Source organism: Poecilia mexicana, unplaced genomic scaffold (genome assembly GCF_051168715.1).
Source record: "Poecilia mexicana isolate PSO_F unplaced genomic scaffold, ASM5116871v1 scaffold_5, whole genome shotgun sequence".
NCBI lineage: Eukaryota > Metazoa > Chordata > Actinopteri > Cyprinodontiformes > Poeciliidae > Poecilia > Poecilia mexicana.
In genome coordinates this window covers 22588666-22607529 of record NW_028263374.1, presented here as the reverse complement: position 1 = coordinate 22607529, position 18864 = coordinate 22588666, and the positions used below count along the sequence as shown (strand labels likewise).

Sequence of the window (18864 nt, the reverse complement as noted above, 5' to 3'; positions counted from 1 at the left end):
ACATAAATAAAGACGTAGGCTAAACTTCACAATATGCATTGATATTTACATTTTGCATCAATGAAATTGGATTATTAATTATTTGATCAGTATATCAGTATAGATCAATGCCTTGTTACATCCCTCCTATATTAAAAAGAAATTGTTGAATTGAAATATGTAGGAGCAAAGATCTGAAAAATCAACACGCCATGCCAGGATCTAAGAAACAGCAAATTCCAAAGTCATTTCTAAAGCTTTGGGACTTCTACAAAGCATCAGTGAGTGCCATTACACATGAAAGGAGAAAACATATAACAGGGCTGAGTCTTCTTAGGGGCATCCAGTCTTTCCAAAATTACTCCAAGAGCACACAAATGACTCATCTAGGGGAACTAAGAAGAACAAAGAACATAATCTAAAGTTTTGCAGGGTTCCATGGCTTTAGCTAAACGGTGTCATCATTTTATCACTAAACAATGATAAAGAGACTTGTCAAAAATTGTGTAAAAACTGAAGTGTTATAACAACAAAACCTGTGAAATGACAACAAAAGAGGAAGTTGTACATCTTGCTACACCATGGGTAGAAATAACAGCATCCCAGGAAAATAGCATTTCTTCTAAAGTCAACATGGTATTGGTAAGGTGATGCTAAATTTGTAGCTACTATCAAACAAGAGAGGCACTTCTTCATATAAGATGAAGTTGATTTTACTTGTTTCCATTACTAAATAAAATGATCAATTAAAAAACATTTTATTTTGTATTTACTTGGGTAATCTCAACCTCATAAAATTTGCTTGTTTATCTGAAACATTTAGCTATGTCAATAAGGGAAACAAAGAGAACAATGCTAATGGTAAGATGCTAATGGTAAGATGCATCTTTCAGCTTTGAAAGATGCATCTTACCATTAGCATTGTTCAATATTATTAACTTCATTTAAGATTCAGACTCGTGCCAAGTATATGCAAATGCCCACACAAAGTGACTTGGCTTGGTAAAGGGGTCAGAAAATTTTGATTTGGGCATTCCTACCCTGAACACAAGTGGTTCTCTGAATTATGTTTATTATATTTGTCTAAATGGTGTACAGACATTCCAAAAAGGCCTAAAAACGGATACAAAATAAAACAACTGAAATAATCAAATGTTACATGACATGACAAAAATTCACAAACTGAAACAAACAAGTTTTTTGGTGTAGTTCAATAAGTTATTTTTGCATCTTTAAGGCTTTGTGGTTCAGTCTTTATTACATTAGATCTTGAAAAGTACACGTCATTGTGGGTGTCTTTATTTTCCTCCCAGTGTAATATCACCATGTAAAATCTATTATCTTTTTCAGTGCATCAACTAATGGCTAAAATAGGTTTTGGCTGCACAATTTCATGGGGAAACATTGTGTGGTCAAAGGGAAATGCAAAAATTAACACTTAATGCTGTTATCCTGCTTAAAAACACACTGCTTAACATTGTTAGATATTTAGAATAGTGTTTAAAAAATCTGAGAGCCAGTGAAAGAGTGTGTATGTCTGTTTATGAATGAGCGTGATTTACACACAATCACCTTAACACTCATACAGACCATTAACAATGAAGGCAGTGGCCACTGCTCCAGTTACATGAAGTGCAATAATAATCTTACTAATAAAATCAGCTCTATTCTCCTGCTGTGACAGTCCCGTAAGAGGCCCTAAGCAGTTTTGCATCATTGCCTTCCTTGGCACACAAGTCTGTAGTGAATCACAAGTGTATGAGGCTCAAGCCCTTCCGTCTCGCATCCGCAGTCTTTCCTCTTCCTACATTCTTCTGCTTATGTATCACTCACTTCTGTTCTGCCAGTGCTGCCTGTTGGCCACGTTGTTGGTCTAGCCAGCAGGAACGCGTCAGAGATCACAACAGCAGACAAGTAATGACCAAAGGATAATTATTTTGTAACACCGTGCCCTGCATGCTGCAGCGGACATCCCCATTCATTTGTAAGAATGGAGAGATCAATATATGCAGATGTAATATTAGCTGGTCAACTGCCATGTCTAAATCATTAGGAACAAGGGGATCACATGATTGATGTGTGTGTGACTCATCGCTGAGTCTCATTCTGTCTGCCCTAATGTTTCTTCTTTTCACATCACGTCCTGTATAAAGCAATTGAATCGCACACACTGTCCAGTCTCATCAGCTCATGAGATTCATTTGAGAAGCAGCAGATAAATTGGATGTGAATGGGGAGAAGGCAAAAAAGGAGGCAAAATATTCCCAAATGTACAGTGGACATCAAACTAAACTGATTGAAAGTAATTTAATCAATGATTTTACTTCCATTCCAAATGTACCATTTAGTGATCACATTTATATATTGGACATTTTGCTCAGGAAAAAGCATATTCCTGGAATTGTCATAACTGTCTAAGACTAATTTGTTAAGAAGTACCTTCAGGAAAGGATGACCCAAAAATTATGTTAGTGAGCTCTCAGCACAATTATGAATGGTCTTATGAAACTATGAGAATTAAAAAAAATATGAAATACAACCTTAGAGGAATAGAACACATGCAGAAGTTATATAAAAAAAAAAAAAAAAAAAACATTGCTACTGTCAAATGACTGAAATGTGATGGATTATAAAAATATGTTTTAAAATGTAAAGCTTGTTTTACTTATTAAAATTAAAGAGGAATTCAGCTTCTTGTCTCTTTAAAAGAAAAAGGTACTTACTGCATTTTATATAGAAGAATCCAATAGTTATACACTTAATATTATTCAAGTCATTTGAAAAAGTGGTTTATTTTGTTCAACATGCTACAGTTTAGTTCAAAAGTGGTTCAAGTTTTTTTTCTTTTTTTTTTTTTATTATTTTATAAACAGGCCACTAGAGTGTAACCAATTTGGTCGGAAATGCAACTAATGCAACACATTCGAGTAAAAACACAGGAAATGATTAAAGTCTATTTAATCATTCTTTCTTTAATTTATCAATTTAATAATTGTATGTTAATTTGTTTTTAGGTTTCAGCTTGCTGAAGGAGTTAAAACTTTATTTTTTTCAGAATTTTACCTGTCTTGTAAAATTCCATTTCAAATGAACTTTATGTTTCACCAACTAGAAAGCTGTTGCATTTTCCCACCAGTCTCTTGTAAAAGTTTGAAAACTGTTAGATCAAAACTGAGGCAACTGTTATCACTATGCTTTAGCAAAAAATGTTTTTACTGCCAATGGTGTCAATTCCATTTTCCAAATTCTTGCTTATCTATCATCTAAAGTGCGCCATGCAAGTGTTATGTAAGTGTTAATTAATCACTTACAAGTCAATGTTGTCTTTATGAACAATGATAAAAAAAATAATAATAAATCTGTTGAACTGCAATGTGTGGTGTGGTTGAAAATTTGGGAACAACTACGTTTTTTGCTGGTGCACCTAAGAAATAAGATATAGGTGCGCTAGTGCCACAAGTCTAGAGCCCTGTTATGTCTTGTTACCATTTACTTTGGGAAAGCCTGACTTCAAATAGCTGTAGAGTAGTTTGAAACCTTGGAACTCTGTACATTTTCTTTGAAGAATGTAAAAAAAACAGACTAAGATGTGGTTTCATAACAGACTACTCAAGCAGGTCATCTTTGAAAAGCTTTTCATGTGAAGTATGATGAGTTAAACAAGAGCTAAACTTTTTAACAGCAAAGAGATCAGAGGACTTTTATTGAAAAAATGTGAATACAATTTGAACAATACCTTAATTTCACAACAAGTAGGTCTGGCAAATTATTATTTTTTTTTTTTTCTCTCCTAGTTGAATTTAAACTTCTTGAAGGTGAGCTTTGTGATGAATGGGCAATTTTTTAGGGGGCAGCATGTCCTCTTCACCATTGGCGAGCCTAAAACATTGTGATTTATCAAAACACTTGAAAGGGAAGTTGTTGCCAAATAACTATTCCTATTAAGTGGGCTCTTACGCCATAGAGCAATGACACGCTTTAGATGTTAGATAAGCAAGAATTTGGAGAATCGAATTGACACCATAGGCAGTAAAAACATTTTTTGCTAAAGCATAGCGATAACAGTTGCCTCAGTTTTGATCTAATAGTTTTCAAACTTTTACAAGAGACTGGTGGGAAAATATATTTGCAACAGCTTTCTAGTTGGTGAATTTATTTCCTTGTACCTAGATTGCATGCTCATCAGACTTAACTGCATCATCCAGAGTGCATAACCCTGAGAGTGTAAGTTTAGCTTTTCAGGTTCACAGCTGGAAGGTGAATGAATTATTCAGAATGAACAGTCCACATTTGTGATTTTATATCCACAAGAGTTGGCTTTCTCAAGTTTACTTAAATGTTGTTAGTACTGTTGAATTCAAGTACATCTTAGATTTAACAATCAGCATCTTTCTCAGACATTAACTCTGAAATGCTGTTGATTTTAAAACCTAATATATTATGTTCCCCTAGCATCCAACAGTACATTGTTGGTGAACAGAAATATTCAAGTTCAACTAATTACAAGGAATATGCATGTGTGTGCTGTTACAAATGCTGAATCTGTGTTTGTTTTTACTTTGCCTTGATGTAAGCAGCAAAATCAGGCAACTCAGTGTTGATAGCATGGCAGCACTGTCTTGGTCAATATACCACATACTAGAGAGAGACATGCTTTGAAAATCCAAATTTTTACTTTTAAACAAGACATTTAACTCTGCTTATTTGTAAAACAGCAGTTCAGTTCTGTGCAGAAAAATGTTTAGTTTTTTGTCAATGAGCTGGTTTGAAACTGTAATATCACAGACTTTTATATTAGAAGTTGTGCTTTTATCCTACAATTGTAACTGTTTCTTCTAAAAAGATTGATTTATTACCAGAGAGGTAAACAGAATAAAGTTGAAACTAAAAAACAACATATATATACGTATTCCATTATATTGTTGTCTGGATTGGGCATGGGTGGACAGCAACCTAAGATATTTATCATTTATTTTATGTTATTTAAGGTAGTCAACCATCAGACTGTTGAAAAGTGCTATTACATCAATTCAGCTTTAAAGTGTTTTATGAACCCCTGGTCATTCATGTAACTTCTCTAGAAATGTGGATTGTGAACACTGATTGGGATGTATTGTGCTTGCTGTGAGATGTTTTGCATTAAGGTGGCATTTTAGGCAAGAATATGAATGAATGATGAATTAATGAATGAATGGTTATTATTAAGTGATAATTGACCAATATCACCGAATAGTTTTGATGATAGGTCAGCTGTTTTTTTGCACAGCATTCACACAACAGTAGTCTTTTCCAGCATCCCATCATTTTGTGAAGCAAAAACAGCAACCTTTGATTACAAAGACACAGCTTTGTCATCCATCACTGCATCACTGGTTTGTGCATCATATTTATGGATGCACCAGACATGCACAAATATGGAATCTTGATATGTAAAAAGTAATGCAATTAATGTTGGATTTAATACCATGAAAAATTACAATTCCTGAAAGAGATTTAATCAATTTAATCATGAATTACACAGTCCCGTTCACCAGGGGACGTTATTGGGATTTGTCAAAAAGGTCAAGAATTAATCAGCTGCTCTTACTTGGGAAAAACAAACAAAAACAAACACCAAAAAAATCATCTGTATCCAGCCTGATTTATTCAAAAATATCTGTTTTTTGACTTATAAAAATGCTGAACTTCTTAAGAGGTGTACTTTGAATTGAATTAAATAATAATACATTGAATTTTGAATTGTATAAACAAATCTAAACTGAGTGCTCATTATATTTTGTGACTGAGAAAACCATTGCTAATAGTTTACTCACCCAGACAACATGAACATGCAGAAATATTCCTATTTTTAAATGAATGTTAACTAGGTCCTGAGGCACACTTATTCAGCATAACTAACCCTAAGCCTGGCGTATTAATTTCCCTGAGACATTTATGTCAAGTGAAATAAATGTCTTACCTTTCCAACATATAGTGGCTCTGTGCCTGTGTACTCCTCCACCACGAAAAACTGGTTCCACACCCATCCTCTCTTTACTCTTTCAAGCGACGAGGGTTCTTCTTGTTGTTCACTCCTTCCTGAGTTTGTGCCACTAGTCCTTGAGGCCTCAGACCACTTAAAACAACAGCAGCTCAAAAGACCCAGTGCTGCCAGTAGTGTCCACGGTCCTGCTGTCCAAAGGGGAACCATGTTGATGGGAAAAAGAAAAAAAAAAAAAAAAAGGAACTGGCCAGTGTCTACATGTAAAATCAAAGATGCAGACACAAAAAATATTTTTCACTCGTAGTTATATACAAAAACAAGTCCACCAGGGCAAAATCAAAGGGTCTCGTTGAAAGGACTTGAAAGTTAATCCATGGGATGACAAATCAATCTGAAGTTATCTGCAGAATACCAGGCAGGTCGTGGAGCATATTGGGTTTGTACCGCCCGGTGAGAGCATGTTTGTATCGTCACATGGCCAGTCAATTTGATTCTTCAGAGTACCTCCACTGCCCTCTTACTGAGATTCTTGTATTTCTTTAAAGTGGGATCTGTAGCAGTGAAACAAATGGATTAAAGAATACCTTTAAAAGATTTGACGGTGACGGAAACAACAGATTTGACAAGACTAGCTCACTAATCAGTTGCAAAATTATGGGAGAACAAGGTTGTAGTGGCATTGAAAAGCATGTTGCTGAAGAATAACATTGATGCTTTCCATCCATTCTTCACTCTCCTTCCTCCAACAGCGCTTGTAGCCATTCCACATCCAGTTGGCACCGCGAGGGGATTCAATACCACACTGGTAGTTTAGAGTCCTGGAAAAATTCCCAGATTAAATTTATTCGGAAAAGGAATTATTTTTTAAAGTTCAGTCCCTTGAATAGTTCTAACTGTTTTTTACTGGCAGAAGCAGAAATCTTGAACTGTGAAAAGGCCAGCTGATTTTACTGTTGGTGATTACATCTGATCTTGGATGGCTTTGACCTTCAGAGCAATCCACTGGTTTGAAGAGCTCATCCTTTAAAGGTCCTGTGTAATTATTTTGTCCATTATGACAGCTCCATCAGTAATCCAAAGCCAGGAAAGGAATCTGTAAGACAGATAAGACAAAAAGCTGTTATCCTGGATCATTTGCTACAACCTAGACTGAATTTGAGCATGCTCATAAATCAATACATTTGACAAATTTGAAGGAAACTTGTTCAATATATTGTCAAAATTCAATTTTAAGAGCATACATACTGCATACATTTTATTTATTGACATCTGTATATTAAAAATAAAATACTACATTAATCTTCAATCATATTATGACCACTGACCAGTAAGTACCACTACCTCCTTTTCCAGTCAAATCAAATCAAGTTTATTTGTAAAGGTAAAGATAAAGGTAATTTTATTTATATAGCACATTTTCAGCAACAAGGCAATACAAAGTGCTTTAGAGGATTTAAAAGGAAATACAAACAAAATTACAAACCAAAATAAAGAGAAAAACAAGAAAAGGCTAATAATATTGATCCAAAGTAAATAAACTAGATACTCCTATTCCTATTCAGAGTTGGCAGATATGTATAAGTATCCTCTAGTCTAATTCCCTTTCTGGTTATTTGTATAGCACATTTCAGCAACAAGGCACTTCAAAGGGCTTTACATCATAAAAACCTCATACAGTCACCAATTATGAAACAAGCGATAACATTCTACAGTCCTCTTCTTGGTAAAAACTGCCTTTCACGTCTTGTGAGTGTTAAGTGCTCTTGCAGCACTCTGACTGCTAAGATATCAGCCAATCTAGTCCAGGGTTCCACAAATCCAAGCGTTGAGGTATAGAACCCTGCAGGTTTTAGATGTGTCCCTGGTTCAACACACCTCAATCAGATGGTTAAATTACCTTCTCAGTTCTACAGAGTACTGCTAGTGACCTTATTATTTGACCCAGGTGTGTTGAAGCAGAGACACATCTAACACCTGCAGGACACCAGCCCCCGAGGCCTGGAGTTGACGGTGCCTGATTTAGACATTTATTTTCATGCCAATTTAGGTATCTTTTTTTTTTTTTTTTTTACAGAAAAACCAACATGAATGTGAGCAGCCTGTGGCACTGCTGATGTGCTAAGGAAGCCCAGGTTGCTGGTGTCATTCATATTCCTCTTAGCAATGCCCTATTTGGTTTCTGTGGTGTTCAGGTCAGGAAGGTTGGCTGATCAATCATGTACAGTAAAATTTTAGTCTAAAAACCAATTACACAGATTATTGGCAGTTTGTGCATGTGCCAAAACCTTTTAGAAAATTCAATTAGAATCTACTTTAACTTGTTAATTTGGATTTGGTTTTCTCTACATTCTTCCTCCAGACCCCAGGATCTTGATTTCCAAATTTAATCAAAAATTCACTTTTTTTTAATCTGACGAGAATACTTTTCATTTCTACTTTACCCATATCAAAAACTTATATTTTATTTGGTTCAAACTGGCTTAACAAAAATAATGTAGTGTAGTATATTATGTCTTGGATGTACTGAGGCACCGAGAGCAGTTGCAGTTTGTGATTTCTCAATCTCCCAAACTTATAAAATAAAGGTTTGTGGCCTACCAGCTGGGCATTGCTGCCTGATGCAACTGCACCAGTGCCTTTTTGCATGTGTGCTCTCCTGAACTGCGATATGGGCATAAACGGGTCATCAGCAGGGGACGACCAGTCATTAATGTTACGCACTTTTAATCCTTGGCTCCTGTTTTTACGATGAGAAGCCCTTTGAACTGCCTTGTTGCTGAAATGTGCAATACAAACAAATTTGATTGATTGACTAATTGATTAACCCCAGGACATTTCCTGGTGACAGTGCAATGGCATCCCCTGCTGATGCCATAGGTCTTATTTACTTCCTCCTCAGCCACTTCCAAAATTTTCCCTTTGCTGCCTTAATGGCGTTCTGACACCCTCCTCCTGTGCATCCCAAGTCACGGATAAGATGAAGAACCCGACAAAGCCCCAACATTTCACCCCAGCAGGTTACATGGTGACTTTACTTTTTGTAAATCATTCCCAAAAACATGTGAATGGGATTGATTTACAAAACCTTCAAGGCTATATTTATTCCTGTTGCTTTTGTAGATATTTCTACCGCATTCTTTCACACCACTAAGCTTTCCTTTATACTTTTATATTGCACTTCATGCAGCTTTCTCTAGCAATTACTTTGCGTGACCAGTCCTTCTTGTGTAGTTAGTCCCCGATTGTCAACAACACAACATAATTTTAGTGTGGGTACGTTTTAAAACAAACAAACAAAAAATAATTAAATTAAAACAAAATTAGTTATTGCTTTGTTTTAGCTGTAAGTCATAATCAGTCAAATTAACACAGCTTATCATTTACTATACAAAATTTAATGTGTAACAGATTTATATAAAATATGAGTTTTACTTTTTTTAGTTGGATCACTGTTCTATTATATATATATATATATATATATATATATATATATATATATATATATATATATATATATATATATATATATATATCTGCGTCAGGTGCTGGGGAACCAGAGCACCTTGATGAAAAATGGGCTACTGGAACAAGACGGAAATGGGCGAGAGACGAAAACATGGATCTGTTGGAATGCTACTACTCAAGTAAGTAGTACTTGTCAGAGGGGCTACATGCAAAGACTGAGGGTGGAATGGTTACTTCGACACCCACAGTCTACAATGACTGCCAAACAACTAGTAGCTCAGTGTTCCAACATCCGCAAACGGCAACTGCTATCACAACTTGAGATTGACGAGATACAACACAAATGCTACGGCAAGAGGGAGGAGTCCGGATGTAAGGTCAGGGGGGAGTTAACTACAACTCCCCACCCCGAGACTGGGTATGCAGCCCCAGTAATGAACGAACTATCAAAGCTGAACGAGACAGCAACTGACCTGAGAGAAAGAATTGTGGCCCGAATGAACACCAGGCAACCCCGACGCCAATTACAACGGCTGAGTGAAGTACCATCAGAAAGTCTCACAGATGTGAATGCAGCATTGAGAACAATCCCTACCAACACCATAACAGAAACCAATGAGCTGATATACAACTCAGCATCAGTGAGTCTATATATATATATTACTGTATGTATAATCAGAATCATAAAAAAACATATCACTTTTTTTTTTTTTTCTGTTTTCCTCTTACTTTAATGTTCCTAAATCTCAAAACCTAAAAAGTCTTGGCGAGTTTATGAAATTCTAGGGTAAGCTGTGTTTAAATGAATTTTATATTCAATAGTTATTCTAAAATTAAGGGGTGAGCAGGAGAGCCCTGCTGGGAGAATTGCAAAGACAAACCAAGAGGTCAGTTTTCATCACACACAAAACCAAAAGCGTCTGTCTGCCTTTAATCTGACTACAGCTTTGACCTCAGCCAGCTGATTAAATGGATGAGAGAACACTAATTGGATAAAAGTATTAATCAATTAATTCCATCCATTGAGGCTACATCTCCCTAATACTTCAGATAAACACAGGAGGGAACAAAAGGGTGTGATATACTTTGTTGATGTTAAACATGCACAGACTATAGACACAAATGTAAAGTTGACCCATTACAGACGTGATTCAAGAGATAGGCGTCTAAAGGAGAAAGACAAAGTAAAAACAAGAACAAAAAGAAGCAAAGAAACAATGAAGAGTTTCGTGAGAAACAAGAAAATGAAACGGACTGTTCTGTTGTGTGAAATTGTGATTAATAGTCTCTGAAAGGTTCAAAGACAAAAGTCTAATGACAAAAAAGGAGAAGAAACAATAACATTTAAAATGTCTCAGGTCTTACAATCCAAAGAAAGGAATATTGCAACACAGGCTGAAGAAAGGCTCCTCAGGCCTGCAGGTGGTTTAACCTATTGTATTTCTGTAGGCACTTCTAATCTCACTCTCCCTCTGCCCTGCTAGTAAGCTTGGAGCTTCCGGAAATAATTCCTTCTCAGACTGTTGGTCAAGGCAATGTCCGTGGTATTGGAAACTAACTGCTCTAAGGCTGTCCAGTCTCCAGAGCAAACAATTCAGAAGAAACCTAAGCAGCTCAGACGTCTTAACTCTTCACTGCAGCACAGTTGTTACCCTTAGAGTTGTGTGTAATGCTTGTGTCCTACAACAAGAATTTAAACTACAGTGACAGAACTGTTGTTTCAGTGGGAATTTTAAAATTAACAAAAGGATTAGATAAAGATTTTGCTGTATTTTGCAGGTGAAATAAAAGAAAGTGGATTATGACTGATATTTCAACAAATTCTGATAGGGCCATAGAAAGTAAACCATCTAACAGCCATTTAGGTATTTTAATAAAATAAGCTTTATGAATTTACCAGTCCTGTAGAAACACTGGATTGTAAGATCTAATGCATCACAAGCCCAGGATATTTCACATGTAAACAGGCCTTGTTTAAAAATTTTGTGTTAAGGATTTTAAGATTAGAATTTAGAGATTAAGACAAAGTACAACAGGGTGAAAAGCTTCACCCTGTGGAGGATTTCTTGATAATCTGATGCAGGACAACCATAATCCTAAAGATTTTCCATCCTTTACTTATGCACCCGTGATCTTTGGGGGAAAAAAAAGCTTCTAATGCAAGATTTAAAAGGGAAATGGACATTGAACAGAAATTGATTTGAAAAGCTCTTAGGTTCTCCTTTAATATTCAACACACGCTTTTTGAGTTCAATCTTATACTAAAACATAACTCACCTCACTTCCATTTGTCATTCACCAATAGCTGTTCAAAATATGCTGACATGAAGGTGGATTTTGATCCAATTTATATTTTGGAGAAGTTATGGTAGCGTTCAGCAAAAACTCTTGTGAACTAAAATTACTTTCCTATAACTTTTACTGTTTAAACAACATTGAAGTCTCAATGGTATATCTACATTTAGTGTATTACCCTGCAGTTGTGTATAGATTATGTAAAAATCTGAATAATAAAACTGAAAACATGAAATAAATCCTTCTTTTTGAAATGTGTCATAACAACTGTGTTCAGAGCACCCTGAAAAAATAGCAGGGCCTTGTCACCATCATTCTGTGACTATATATAATTGAGATATAGAATATTTACTTAAATCCAATCCAGAACTGCACAGTATTCCTATTCCTTTTCTGGAGATGTAGGATAAGGAAAGACTTTAGCTCTTCAACTTCTCGGCCAGCTAAGCAAGGTTAGTGGCATCAACTATCTCAGTATTAGGTTACCAAGCAACAAACTGTTGACCAACTTGTGCAGCAGCAGATTCAGGTTTTGCCTCATAACTCCTTAAAATGAAAAAGTGAAAACTGTGGATATAGCAGTAATGGTCATGCCACCAGCTTGGCGGTATTCAGATACTTAATCATTAACAATCAGTACAGACAAAAATCGACATTGACTGATATGAAGTGCTTATATTACGGTGATATGTTTTTCAGTCATATCATCCAGCCCTAGGAGAGGCAGAATTTGAGCTTTTGTGAATTTTTTCTATTTTACAATTCAGTACGTTCACCTGTCCACGACATCAACAAATCCTTGTGGTCTTCTTGTTCGCAAGATAAATTATTATAATTCTACACTGAGTTGAGCTCAGCAATATTGGCTGTGATGGTAAGAAAAAAGTAAGTTCTCACATTTGGAAGTTTCATGACTCACAATTGCTTTCACTATGTGACTATTTGTTGAACAGGGGACATTCGATCACAGGGCATCTACCTGCTGTATTGCCTAGAGCAAAAGAAGTGAAAAACCCTCGGGTTAGAAAACTCTACCACCAGTGTCCTGCTCCTCCATCATTTTCTCAGAAACAATGGGTAGCTAACGAGAAGCATCTTTCCTTACCACTAACTCCCCGCAACAACACTGTGGAATACAGTTTGAATGTACAGAAACAAAGTAAAAGCCAATAAAATAAAAAGTGCATATCAGGTAGATACTATTATTACTTGGCGAGATGTTTGATCACTTGGGAAATTATACTGAAATAACATGTGCAAATATGATATACTAAATTTGTGAAAACTATTTAATTGCTTTTAAAAATATTTTTTGCCGTCTAAACTTGTGTGGTATATTGAGGATCTTTAGCATAGTTCTATTTTGGAGAGGTGTTAAAAAATAATGCTAAACATTTAAGTTTATCACATTTTTCAGGTAAAAAAAAAAAATTGCACCCATGTCTTTGCAATTAATGACAAGTCAGAATAGACAGCTCTAACAAAATGCAATTTCAGCGATGCTGGAGTCAATTGATGTACATAAGTTCAAATTAAGGCTTAGGATCCATATGCATTTAGTCAGATAAAAAGAAATGACTCCCTTCTGGCATAATGAATGACACTCGCTGAAAAAAGTAATAAAGAAAACTCATCTAAACTTCCAAGCTTGCCATACTGATCCAAAGTGCTTTTTTTAAGTTCCCAATTAACTCTGGTAGAAATACGGAGCGATAACTTCAAAGAAATAAAGGCATACTGTTTATTCATCAGTGCCTCCAGGAACATACGGCATTAGGATAATATAACTAACTCATTCTTGCCTATATAAACCTCTGCTGTTCCCTTACAGTAGGCTATATAATTGTGCCACTTTGAATTTATTAATTTCCATGAAATCAATGGCTTTCTTTAGCCAAAGTTATTGATTGTAACGTAAAACTTTTTAGCGTATAAAAGCAAAGTTTGCACTCCTTTAACTACCTGCCTAATTAATGGTCCATGAACATAAGCATCTATGGGTTTGCTTCAAGTACCTTGCAAAAGTGTCCATAGATTTTACATTTCTAAAAATGCTGTGAAAATCCTGGAGGAATGCCTGTTAAAGTCATCATTAGCGAGAAAATAAAACCTAACAGACAATATGTTACAATAGCCTAATTAAGACCAAGACCGAAATCCAACTAAGAATCTTAAACAAGACTTGATTCTTCGTTCAGAGACCTCACTATTTAGTTTTGCTAAGATCCATGTACAAAAATCTATCTCTCTTCACCTGTTTGCAAATCTCTTTTAGAACTAAAATGTGAAAGACACAGTTCTTCAAAGTACTAAGGGAAGTTGAATAAAAATACATTCTCACATGTAAATATGAGTTAGATGGATGGAAGGTAAATGGTTATTTTGTTTTTACAAAAAATTATAGATTACATATGTATCCTACTAAATCTGTCTCTTTCCTCTATCTCTTCCCAGCCCCTCTTTGAGTCATTCTCCAGTCCAAGGCTATTGGCAAGCCCTGTGCAGCCATTCGTGACCTATTAGAGTGCTGGATGGATCCTAGAGCATGGCTGCAGCCTCTCATCAGTGGGCATGCCCTGAGCAAGCCCTTTGACAGCTGGCAGCGGACAGACGACAGCCAAGCAAGACTGATCACTGCAAACTGATAGGCATAGAGCCAATGACCAGCAGACAGCCCTCTCTGTCTCTGACACACTCCCTCATAAATGCGCTCACGCAATCATGCTGTGTAATGTGTTTGTATCTTGAACGTTTTTATTTTTCTGAAGGTAGATAAACAGGTATTTGTTTCTTTGCATTTGTTCTTTGCTGGCTGCAAAATAGTTTCCCCCTTGGGTAAACTGGGGGATAATAAATTTATCTTGATCTTGAGAGAAACAGAACTTGAATTTTGCACCCAAAATAACTAATAAACAGGCCATACTGCTGATGGCATAACTTGAACAAGCTACACTGTATTTTTTTTTGTTTTACACAAGACATGAATATATGCTGTAATTCATGGAAAGGAAAAAAAAGGTAGCAACCACGGCCAAAAGGGTGGATGCAACACTGTCATACGGTTGTATTATTAACAGCTGCTGCAAAAAGGAGTACAAGCGGCTCACTGGAGATTTTCTGCAAAGCAAGAATGCATGTGGAAATGACTTAAGACTGAAAAAATGAAAAAAGTTAGTGTGTGTGTATGTGTGTGTAATGTGATTATGTGAGTTTTGTCTAAAAAACATTCCTGCCATGATGAGTGACGGTGCCAGGCCAAAGCGTAAGCAGGAGAATGGAAACTGCACTGCAGTGAAGCAATTTAATACAAACAAAGAAACCTTACAAAAACTTGAGAAGACCAGGGCATGAGGCACGGTCAGCATAACAGAAGAAACTGGCAGGGAACAATAGAAACCGGGAGCTTAAATATAAAGGAGATTTGATCGATGAAATGGGAACCTGGAGAGTCTGATCATGGGATGGCTTAACACCTTTGAGAGGAGAATAAACAGGGAAACTGAGGTAGGTGACCAAGAAACACAGATCATACACATGCAGCTGGACAAGACAAAAACGTATCTACACACAAAAAAGGGAAAAATCCTTAAACTTAATACAATTAACAAATGAACAGTAATTGATAAGAAAATAAATAAGAAGCAATTAACTTAATTATAAAACCCTAATGAACAATAGGAAACAAACTAAATATGGCCAAATTTTACTAATACACACACACACACACACACACACACACACACGCACGCACGCACGCATGCATGCATGCACATACATGCACACACACACAAAAACATTGCTAGCTTGTTGCTTTTAGTTACCTGCGGCTACAACAGTGGCTAACAAGAAATCACACCTACTGAGATGATTAAGAACACAGCTGACAAAACAACTAACTAAGCAGTGAATTATTGGGGCATGCCATTAGCAATGCATAAGGAGAGCAGTGACTGACCTGCGAAGCAGGTCAGTCACTGCCTCCATGCATTGCATGGCAGGCACCTATTGTTCTTCACCTAATAGAATGTCTCTTTAATTGGGGCATGCCATTAGCAATGCATAAGGAGAGCAGTGACTGACCTGCGAAGCAGGTCAGTCACTGCCTCCATGCATTGCATGGCAGGCACCTATTGTTCTACACCCAATAGAATGTCTCTTTATTATAGATTATTTATTTTTCTTCCATCACCGTTAATGCGGCTCATACCGCTGCGTGTACCCCCACAAAAGTGGTATCAAATCGTGCGGCTCGATGCCGAGAAGGGAGCTATTATTTTTATTGGGGATCGGAGTTACGACGGCGACATCAAAAGCGAAAAACGAGCGAAATTTCCAACTGCCGAAACGCAGAGTGTAACTGACACCAACTGCCGCTTTTTTAGAGTGAGAAAAAGAGTGGATTTTTGACCCCAAAATAATTTTGAAATCGCTCTCATGGGTGCAAAAATTGCTCTATCGGTATGAAAGTCGGTCATGACATTGATACGAATGCCTGCTCCGGTAAAATGTCTTCGAAATTTCTCTAGGACTGACGGTTTTCTGTCAAGGTGCTTCAGAGCAAAATCAAGTGACAGGGTACCTTCAGGCACTCCACCATTCATTTTCAGACTTTTCTGTAAAATTTCTGAGCTCAGCGCACACCATTTTTCTCTCATCACTGCAATTACTGTGAATGAGCTACAGATATGAATCGCGGTACTAAATGAGACGACAAATAGCCCTCTCATATGCTTCAAACGGTTTTTGGATCGGACTTACGGAACCCGAACGGGAAGCAGTCGTTCGGACTGCTTTTTCCATTAAAACTGACTGGGTGTCTCATAAAGATAGATAAGTCTGACACACACAGGGCACTTTCATCACTATAGCAACAGAATGCAGAGAGGGAGAACTGCTGGGGTTTGGACTACAAAGACTCTGTAGTTCTAAATATGGCGGAACACTTTAATACTGAGGGCAGAGCAGAAGGTCAGAACTACAACATGGCGGAACACTCAATTATTACAGAGGAGGCCTGAGCTGGCAGTTAGAACTACTTCCTGTTTTGGGCATTATACAGGTGGATTAACCAAACCAGTTACACATTGGATTAGTGTGGTTATGAAAATTAAGTTTACTGAAAGTTTCAAAATAAAACTCTGAAAATTGCACTGACAAAAGTGCATCGCCGTAGGCGATGCAAAAATGAAAATCTTTTTTTTATGTTTTTTTTCTCAGGATAGTGAACTGCCTTGCGCAGCAAGGCAGTTCATTAACATTAGCATTTCATGGTTGTCTCAAAGATTGAAATCCTTCCCCAGCTTTCTGTCTCACACACACAGCAGTTGGCTGAGGGCCAATCGCTATAGCAACAGAATCCCGAGAAAGGCAAATCTGCTGGTTTGGACTACAAACCAGCAGCCATAACTGCCATAACTGTAGTTCTATCTATGGCCAAGACTCAGTTAAAACAGAGGCCTGAGCAGCATGTCAGAACTACAACATGGCGGAACACTCAGTTATTACAGAGGAGGAGTTGGCTGGTATTATAAACAACTTGTGCTTTGAGCATTATATAACTGATTTAACCTGATCACTATTACACATGAAATTAGTGTGGCAATTTCAAATGAAGCTTATTGAAAATTTTCAAAATAAAAGCCTTGACAATTTTTACATCATGTAACTGCTCTTTTTACATACATTTCTGCAAAAAGTTCTGAGCTCAGCGCACACCATTTTTCTCTCATCACTGCAATTACTGTGAATGAGCTACAGATATGAATCGCGGTACTAAATGAGACGACAAATAGCCCTCTCATACGCTTCAAACGGTTTTCGAATACGTATCACGGTTCCCGAATGGAAAGGAGTTGTTCGGACAGCTTTTTGGAGTGAAACTGGCTGGCTCAAACACATAGAATTGTTTCTCCCCCTGTCTGGAGAAACACAGGGGGAGGCTTGATCACTATAGCAACAGAACACAGACAAAAGCCAAACTGCTCCTTAGGACTACAAAAACACCATCTTTGTAGTTCTAAACACGATGGAACACTTTACTACAGAGGCCTGAGCAGAAGGTCGGAAGGTCAACATGGTGGAACCCTCAATCATTACAAAGGAGGGCTGAGCTGGCAGTTAAGAAGTACATAATGGCGGAACTCTGACTTATTACAGAAAGAAGGTGAGCAGAATGTTATAACTACAGACAGGGCAGAATGTTCTGGGCTTTATATATGAACTGGTTTAACCCAACCACTGTTAGACATGGGATTAGTGTGGCCATTTAAAATGAAGCTTACTGAAAATTTCAAAATAAAAGCCTGAATATTCCTCTCAGGCCTTTATTATGTTTTTCTCTCAGGTTAGTGCAGAGACAACTACAGATTTAAATCGTGGTTCCATCGGAGACAAGAAATTGCCCTCTTATATGCTTCAAAAAGTTTTCGGATTGCTCTTATGGATGCTGAACAGTAAGCCGCTTTGATCAGAAAAACTAACTGCTTCAAAGAGTTGCTGCACTCCTCTCATGCTAGTGCAACGCCGTAGGCGTTGCAATAATATTAAGCTTTTTTCGCATTTTTTTTCCTCAGGATAATGAACTGCCTTGCGCAGCAAGGCAGTTCATAAACATTAGCACAAGATTGTGCACAACATTAGCACAAACTTTAGCATTTTACTGCCCCCACTAGTGCACTGCCTTGCGCAGCAAGGCAGTGCACATCCTAACATCCTAACATCCTGCATGAATATTAGTCTTCACGCTAATATTAGCATTTTGGCTTATGCATTAATTTCAACATACTGAATGGTACAGGTGCAGTTTAGTCAACATGTTTCTGACTCACCACAGGTTATTGACTACATTGAAGCTTTCTTTAGCATTAATGCTAATTTTTTGCATCAGAACGCTTGATTAAAAACCGACGGGCACACTTTGGCATGCCCCTTAAAATTTCTGCGGAATTTTCTAGTTGGGGCATGCCATTAGCAATGCATAAGGAGAGCAGTGACTGACCTGCGAAGCAGGTCAGTCACTGCCTCCATGCATTGCATGGCAGGCACCTATTGTTCTACACCCAATAGAACGCCTGGATATTATTATCAGTGAGAATGCATTCAATGCATTCTCACTACTAGTGTTTCTGTTTTTCTTTATTATT

General features: G+C 37.0%; 1 protein-coding gene across 1 annotated transcript in view; it reads right to left on the bottom strand.

Moving 5' to 3' along the window:
• The window catches only part of cdh22 (cadherin 22), a 78826-nt gene extending 72151 nt beyond the window's left edge, over positions 1-6675 (bottom strand). Inside the window, exon 1 of the mRNA XM_014995016.2 lies at positions 5939-6675. Coding sequence (XP_014850502.2) covers positions 5939-6169 — 231 coding nt within the window. The 5' untranslated portion in view covers positions 6170-6675. The remainder of the gene's footprint in view (positions 1-5938) is intronic.
• Between the last annotated feature and the right edge of the window lie 12189 nt (positions 6676-18864).